Source organism: Saccoglossus kowalevskii, chromosome 4 (genome assembly GCF_978046115.1).
Source record: "Saccoglossus kowalevskii chromosome 4, keSacKowa6.1, whole genome shotgun sequence".
NCBI lineage: Eukaryota > Metazoa > Hemichordata > Enteropneusta > Harrimaniidae > Saccoglossus > Saccoglossus kowalevskii.
Window position 1 is genome coordinate 29413359 of NC_140644.1, and position 9351 is coordinate 29422709.

The 9351-nt window shown below is 35.6% G+C and overlaps 1 protein-coding gene across 1 annotated transcript; it reads left to right on the forward strand.

The window, feature by feature from the left end:
• Positions 1-1436: 1436 nt before the first annotated feature.
• Positions 1437-5503, forward strand: LOC146747349 (sialin-like). Its single transcript, XM_085498383.1, has 5 exons — positions 1437-1536; positions 3250-3380; positions 3864-3996; positions 4853-5094; positions 5249-5503. Exons 1-5 carry the CDS (start codon positions 1437-1439, stop codon positions 5501-5503), a joined length of 861 nt encoding a protein of 286 aa, XP_085354509.1.
• The last annotated feature ends 3848 nt before the right edge of the window (positions 5504-9351 follow it).

Here is a 9351-nt window from a genome sequence, read left to right on the forward strand (position 1 = left end):
GAGACGTACTAAGGAGTCGAGGCATGGCACCAAGACACCAAGTACAGGCGCATGAGGTCCATGTGATTGCTAACTCATTGGTTCTTGCATCAGGTGCCCCCTTCGAGCATGTGCATAGGGCAGGCTTCTGGAGAATGCAAATGCCTTTACCACTTACTACGATATACCCATTCCATTGAGGAGGGTCTCGTTTAGGGAGTGTCCCATCATAAGCGGGTCTGGCTTTGGTTACTGACCCGGCCCGGAAGACCTCACAGATCCCTGCGCATATGAGATATTTGTGCAGAAAAAATTATCCTGCAAGTGCTTCTTGGAACCTAGGTCTCGCCTTCGAACCTATGCCCTCATGCAGAACTGTTTTGATCTCATCTTTTGAAAGCTACTTACCCAGAGTTTGGGTCTAGAATCTTCAATTGAACATAGTGAATTTAGGCAGAGGGTTCTCAAAACCCACCTATTCACATATTCATACCATAGACTTCCGGGTCCCCGACCACCCCACTTTTTCCATAGCGTTGGCTTAGTCCTTGGTGCACAGTAAAAGAATGAGACTGACTTGGAAGTTAATATGGCGCCGCCTTATTACCTCGGTCAGTGGTTCGTGACGTAAGGGGAAAATCTTGAGTTCATGGAGCTTCCTTCCCCTGACCTAGATTTCTCTCTCCGTCATTGGCTGAATCACAGATTAATGCCTACAGTTCAAAATAGTCATTTTGACTGGCCGGAGTCTATGGTGGGTATGAACTATGTGAATAGGCGGGTTCTGAGAACCCTCTGCCTAAGTTATATGCATGTAGTATGATATAAGCTACAGGAAACAGGACACACGTACAAGATACACGACACACATACATTGAGAATAAATGTTGTCCACCAAATACAACATATTTGTGACATTATTGTTAGTTAGTGCTCATTGTACAACGATTTGTTTTTGTTTTTGAATTGTAGGGTGGTGAATTTAATTGGAGTAGTTATCAACAAGGTCTCGTTCTTTCTGCATACTTATATGGTCACATTTTTTCACAATTTATATATTTATCGCTGACGAGAATAACAGGGCCGTATTATATAAACCTCGTAAGTCTGCTGCTCTCTGCATTACTGTCGACGCTGACTCCGGCGTCTGCCGTGTTGGGATTCGGCGCGTGCTTTGCAGTTAGGTTTATGCTTGGTTTTGTCCAGGTATGTGGTCATCTGGTAACTCATATCTGACGCGTATATTTACCAAAAATCCCTAACCGGATATTGTTCATATTCATTGTTAATACATGTATGTACCACACAATCTAGAAAAAAGGGTGAACAATTCTGGCTGCTGAGCAGTTCTCACTGTCAAGTTTGAATGAATATGGTCTTTTCATAGTTATGTGAAATTATGTCGAGCACCGTAACATGGCTCGGTCACGTAAATCACGTTTCTCATATTGTTAATAATGACGTACTTGATATTCACGAATTTAGTTATTTACTCTATGTGGGAAAGATGGTCACCTGCAGAAGAAAGGAGTAAACTTTTGTCGTTTGCGACATCAGGTATAGTGTGATTCATTACATCTTTTAAGATTTGGTAGATTTATAGTCAACTCACATAACGAAATAACATTTTACGAAATAACAGTGCTACCTTGGAAAAATTGTTGTAGAACAGAAAAAGTTAAATTTGAAACGACTTACTACTTTCGGGGAGGGGTGCAAGTTAGATTTACACCATCAATGATTTATTCGTATAATACAGTCAGACAGAACTACAATGTTTTTATTTGCACACATATTTTCATAACGAGGTATTTATTCACAGCATTCAATGCAATGTATTTTCAATTTCTGGGGTATTGGAATCGAAAGGAGCCTTTCGTTTCCAATGTATGTACATATAGTACAACATGTGTGAATATGTCAATTGATAAAGAAGACATGTGTTTCTGGATCATCTTTCGTTAAATTTAATTGGCCACCATTCGACCATATTAAAAACCGACATAAATAAAAACTATATGACATGATATTCCCAAATTACCGATACTCTCAATAAATGGCAGCAGTACTTGATACTGATGATTTTAGCACCAAACAAAATGTTGAATTGGGCAGCAAAACGGATGTAATGGTGGTGAACGTGGTCTGTTTATAGTCTCATAGCATCATTCAGTAACAAAATAACTGCTCGTTGGATATTTTGAAACCTATGCAAAACGATGTGTTACGCTTCATGGTCCTGTAATGAACAACTATTTCTTAAGTGTAAATGACCGATAGCTCTTAAGTTTCTGAAAAAGCAGAAAAGCTCGTTTGATTTGGATGCTTTTTAACAAAATACCAAATATTTTGCATTGGTTCAAGAAACGATCACATTTAGATCTGTATCCTACATGGTAAATATGTGAAACTTGAACGGGACCGTTAACAGCATTCATTAAAACAAAATGGCCTTCATTCAGCTATTTTGACTCAACAAAATAACATGCATCAAAATTCATCAGAATGTAGTTCAATGTACATTGGAAAAATTTAACGAAATCCCACCGATATCTGGTTTGAAGTGACAGAAATATTTGTATTTGATGATTTGGTGACAATAAAATGGCCGCTATTCAGTCATCTCGAAAACAAATAAACCTGTATATGTATGATGATACTCCAAATCTATGTTTGACGTTTGAACATGATCGACCCAAACATATCCGAGATGCAAGTGCGGTCATTGCCCGTTATCATGCAATAATGAGCAATGTGTCATTCTTTATTTCTGTATGTACTGCTTCATAGGACTTTATCATTTCTGATTGTTTTCCGAAGTTATTAGTTAAGCAATAATACTCAATCTCTTTCGACAACTAGGTAGTTATATGGGAAGTGTATTGTCGTTTTGGATTTCTGGTTTACTGAGCGCCACAGTTGGCTGGGAATTTAGTTTTTACTTATTTGGTAAATATAATTTTCTAGATTCCTTTTGTTGTACATGTGACTATTTCAATATGATTATTGTTGATATAGTACAGACAAACTACGGACACATACACACTTTTGACAAAGTAAATAAACCAACGATGAACATACTGTCAATTCATGTGTGGATATGAAACATGTCGAATATGAAGTACATCTACAGTTATTCGAAATATATATTAGTGCGTTAACGGAATAATGGCTACAATAACATTATATATTAATTTAAACCCAACTCTCAAACAATATGTACGCATGTCCCTGATAAACGAAAGAACTGTTTTTTTTCAAAACTCGCAGGGTGTGCAAGTCTGGTACTAAGTTTTACGTGGTTGTGGTTGGTGTTTGAGTCACCCGATGACCACCCTCGAATCTCAGAAACTGAAAGACGTTACATAAAACAATCAAATGCCATAGCAAGTGTGAAACAGGTAAAAACATATCAATTAGTTCAAATCGCTTTGTACGATTAGTCAAATCATTGATAGTTTTAGATTTACATACTTTGATTGGAGACATTTCGATTTTTGCAGGAACAAAATATTCCGTGGAAATCTATATTGACATCAAGGCAAGTGTGGGGACAAGCCATCGCAAAGTTTTGTCAAAACTGTTACTTGCTATTGTTGCTTCTATCTTTGCCAACCATCTTACATACAATGTACGGTGTTGACATAAATACAGTAAGGTTGTTTATCAATTACGTCATCTTATATTATGCTGATTCTATATATATCTTATTGATTGAATATGTGTTTCATTGATTGATTGGTTGGTTGGTTCGTTTGGTTAGTTGTCTAGTTAGCTAGTTGATTGATTAGATCGTGTTAGCAAGTTGTGTTATATCATGAATATTTCAGGTAAATATTGTGTTTATGTTTATTCACATTTTTTAATTTATATTTTGCCATTAGAATGGAATGCTGTCTTCCTTGACGGCATTTTGTGTTTGGGCATTCATGATGTTCTTTGGTTGGTTGTCGCAAGTCATTGTGAAAAGAAAGAATATTTCGGTTATCAATACAAGAAGAATGTTCACCTTATTAAGTGAGTAGAGCTGCCCATTTTGTAGTAATAAGTCGGGTTATTATTAATTTTCAAATAACAGATAATTTGGAACCTCGAATTACTTCTGGATAAACTTGGCGAAAACAAAGGTTCTCGTGCACATGCAGAGCGCACACGATTCCCGTCAAAGGTGAACCATGTTAGTGACTCTTATGACGCCGTTCTTTAGTAACAAAGTGTCCACATGCCAGTGCTATCTCTTAACTATTTTCTAAATGATAAGTAAATGAAATCAAAGTTAAACTACTGTAACGCCGCCATGTAAAGTATGATGAATTGATCTAGCAAACTATACTATGAACTATGTGAAATTACATTACTATCAAATTTTTGGACTTGAGATGATTGTATAACCTTCAGCATGGGATTTCTGACAAATTCAGTCACTCGATTGTTCGATATAAAGTAAATTAGCAGCTCTTCAATATTTAACCTTGACCATAATTGCAACACGATGACTCAAAAATTATATTTGGTTAAGTGTTGCAATATTTCACATTCTATGTAAAGCATAATGTAGTAGTAAACATCGATACTTGCATTCACGTCATTAAAATATCACACTGATATTTTGTAAATGTATCGATACTGAACGAACTTGTTATTGGTCAAATGTGTGGGCATATTGTAGCAAAAATGGTACTAAACTCTGCCTTATACTTAATATAATCTGTTTTTCCATTACAAAATACCTGACTGATTATGTTTTTAAATATTATGTATCATGCGATAATAATTGCTTTTACAATAATTAAATGATCCTAGTTGTTCTGAATATGTTATAAAACTTTAAGGAAGGATAGATCACTGGTTAGCTTAATGTGTTTCTCTTTAGGTATGATTCTTCCTGCTGCACTGCTAATTGTCGTGGCGTACACTGGATGTAATGAAGCACTGACCGTGGCACTAGTAGCTATATCAGCGGGATTTTCTAGCACTTCTTCTGCAGCATTCAAAGTGAATGTCTTTGAAATTGCTCCGAGCTATGGGGGCGTTATTTATTCGGTGATCAATTTTATAAGTTGTTTGAGTGGGCTTCTTGCTCCAGCTCTAATTGGTGTACTAAACTGTAATAAGGTAATCTAACTCGTTAATAGGATTCACACAAATTCGTACAACAATATTGTACTCCAATCTTATAGGCGTGCGCTCTCAGTCACGTGTTAATATGTCAGCTAGGCAGATATGATTGTAGGTGTGCATACATTATTTTATTATCACTGTTTTCTAGAACTTGCTTCTTCGATGGCAGACTGTTTGCTGGATTGCGTCAATAGTAAATATTATTGGTGCTGTTGCCTTTCTCGTAACGTTGCGAGTTGACGTCCAGAAATGGGCTATGGTGGATAACAACCAGCTGGGCACTGAATACAAGCCATTGGAAGATGTTAGCAATGATATGTGGATGGTTGATGAAAATGTGGATCTAAACGACGAGCCGCATTATTCTACAAATCATGTATCTACAGCACTTGATAACACTTGATAACTTACTTACTTATGAATAAAATATGCTTCACTCACCAAATAGTTGAAACGTACTCTACTCTACTCAACTGCAAAATCATTATTACATAATTATTGTTGTTGTAGTGAAACAAAATCTGCCATCAAAGCGGAAACGTCAAATTTGACTTTGTTTTTATTTTATTCAAATTAGTGTATACTAGTGCAGTTTTAACATCTGGATCGGCGGGATGTGTGTTTAATTAATATTGGGATTATGCTGAAGTGTTAAAACTGTTTATTTCTAAATTGTATAAATATTATTTATATACATGCACTGCTCAAAACATGTTCTATTGAAACACATTATCAATCTGTGATTGGGAAAAGTGAAGACATATTAGATGGCACTATCCTGTATGCAAAACCCGTACAAATATGCAGTATAATATCGCCTATAGTGTATGTGATACTGAGTGCAACATGAAAGAAAACATATCTTTGTACAGGAGAAGAACAAATATGTCAATATTATGTAGGAAACGTGCGTGTTTTGGCCAATGTGTGCACGTTCTGACTTCAAAAGTGTCCTTGACTTCAAAAGTGCGGAAATGCAGTAAGGTATGGGGTTATACTCGGTGTGTACCCCATGTGATGATGTAGTAAGCCACCGCGGAGAAATTACAGCAATGCTAGCAGACACTAAACACCGAGTAGATAGATATAGGTTATAATACAATATGTACAGGTCGTATATAGCAAACAACATTGTTTTGCAACCTTTCAAATTTTAAAACAACAAAATTAATAAAATTCATAATTTAATATCCATAACATATTAAAGTTTCGTTTAGAGATGGTTAAGATTTAGTGACTGACTAATTTAACAAGCCGGTAGGCTGGTTGGCGATCCGCTCCGATCAAAAAAACATGCTTTCGGCTATTACCATGACACCGGAACCCGTATACGAAGTTTGCAAAAAGCATTCAGTCTTCAGAAGTCACTTCACTTTATTCACTGTCACTTCACTGTACGTATTTTGCTGTTGTGATTATTATTTATGACGATTGTATTTTCTAATTTCTTTGATTGAGTGCAGCATTTTCAGTTCTCTCAAAGTTCAAAGTTGCGCTGGGATTACGTTGACACATTGTAACAATGGCGACGCCGGTGATTCCTGGTCGGTGCGCAACTTAGCCAAAATAAAGTAATTGCTATTACAGAACTGATAGAAGGTAATACATTTGGGGCGAAAGTATTCAACAATCAGTTTTTGGATGATGCCTTGCCAGTGATGAGCCAGGATATTTTTCCCAATTAGTGTCAGTATGACCTGCCTGTCAAGTATGAACCAAATCAGCCGAGCCAAAGATATCACAGAAGAGTTTACAAAGCCGTTACTGGTGAAAAGTTACCCCAACTTTGAGGTCAAATTTCTGGGTAATAAAAAAAGACATCAAAAAACAAACAAGAAGATTTGGCAATTGCGAAAGCCAACAAGGATCTGACCCAAGGCCTATGTAAATCCCGTTCAAATCTCGCGTAAGTAACAGCCAATGTCGGTTGCTTACAATTCATACTTTTCAGTGTAGCATAGCAAAACACTACGTGTAATCAACCTGTACATTATATTTTGCCCACTAAAATATTAATAGAAAATTACTAGTATATTTTTTTACTTCCAAAAAAGATTCCACAGCATTTTACAATTTTTGTCATTACATTGAATATTTTTCATTTCCAACAAATGTGTAACCTTTCTGATGCATCTTCGCCAGCTAAGGTTCGTTTATTCAGTCATCGCTTCAACTTTACACCAAACACTGAGCATAATTATCTAGAATGGAAGCAAAGAATAAGTAAATCATAATGATTAGAACACTGTAAACAACTATAGTCAACAATGCAAACTGATTTTTAATTGTATAAATGTTACCGGCTTACTTTACCCATAATCCTTTGCTTGAAAATCAAGATGGCCGAGTACATAATACTGATGAAAAGTTGAATATCTAGAGAATGAAAAGTGATATTAAAAAACTGTAAAATGCATTCTCCTACATTTGTGGAGCTTTTTCTTTGGAGCTCATCATGTTTTTAGGATTGATGTTTCCTTTAAACTAAAAATATTAAGAGATAGTTTTGAAGACATGGAAACACATTTAAAATCATACTTATTTGTTCTGTTCACAAACAACTAATGGTGAAATAAAGGCAAATTATTGAATTAACTATTGAAGGACACTTAAGAAAACATGGGGACATTTTTGAAGTTATATTAATTCCTTCCATTCACAAATTAAAAAAAAAATAAAGTGCCATGCAGGCAAAATTATTAAACTAAAACTATTAAGGAACATTTTTGAATACATGGGGACACTTTTGAAGTCATTTTATTTTTTCTATCACAATTTAAGGCAAATTTATTACATTAAAACTAGTAAGGGACACTTTTGAATACATAGGAATACTTTTGGAGTTATATTAATTTGCAGTGATGGCATGCCGCTTGAATTTTACAAATTGTGTTCTCCTCAGTTAATTCAATTATTACATGGCATCATTAACAGTATTTTCGATACTAACATTTTCCCTAAGCAATGGTGTGAGGGTATTACATAAAAATGGTTGCAAGAATAAGGCTGGCAATTATCGGGGTATCACATTACTGCCGATATTAAGTAAAATTTTCAAAAGAGTTTTATACAATAGGCCAGGTAAATGGGATGAAATTACTGAATTTACTAGAGAAGAACAAGCGGGTTTCAGGGCAGGCTATAGCACCATGGATGACGTAATCATTATTCACACATTGGTACAAACATATCCTGCAACTAAACGGGGACGTTTCTATTGTGCTTTTATTGACTTCGAAAAAGCATTCGAAAGAGTCAATCGGGTAGCTTTATTTTTCAAACTTGTAAAGCACGTATTAGAGGTAAAATATATTCCATTCTTAACTCTATGTATTTACAAGTAAAATTATGTGTCTTGACAAGCAATGGTCTGACAGGCTTCTTTAACTGTCCTGTTGGAGTGTGTCAAGGTTGTATTTTGTCACCTTTTTTGTTCTCTTTTGTCATAAATGACCTTCACGTAGAACTTCAGTCAGACGAGCTCTTAGGTGATAGTGTTGGTTGTTCTGTAGGTTTAATTAAGTTATTTTATCTTCTTTTTGCGGGTGATTTAGTTTTGATGTCTTACAATGTAATTGCACTGCAAAAATTACTTAATAAGTTGAAATCATATTTTGTTAATTTAACCAAAACCAATGTAATAGTTCATTTTTTTTAGAAATGAAGGACCGTTACGAAGATACGAACAGTGGCGATACGATGGGAAATTGAAGTAGTGCAGTATTACGTTTATTTAGGTATAAAACTCTCACTACGTGGTTCTTGGTCAATATGCCAACAACATCTAGCAGATCGGGCTACAAAAGCGCTCCATACACTAATGGTTATTATATGTAAAATTGGACCAGTGCCTAATTATCTATGTTTTAAAATAGTTGATACAAAAATGTTTCCAATAATGCAATATGACAGCGAGATTTGGGGTCATTGTGAGTCTCCAGCTGTTGAAAATGTACACATCAAATTTTGTAAATTTTGCTTCACATTGCTAATACACCATTTATTCACGCAACAGTAAGAGGGGAACTTGGTCGTCCGACAATGTATTCTGTTCGTTTAGTTAGAATGGTGAAATGTTGGCTGAAAATACTTAAAATGAATCAACCGTTACGTTTATCAATGTTACAATTTTCAATGCACATTAGCTGACTCGAACAAAATATGCATCATTAAAAGAAATACTATTTAGTTACGGATTTGGGGGAGCTGTGGTACAACCAGGGTGCGGGCGATGAAAATGTGTTTCTTGGC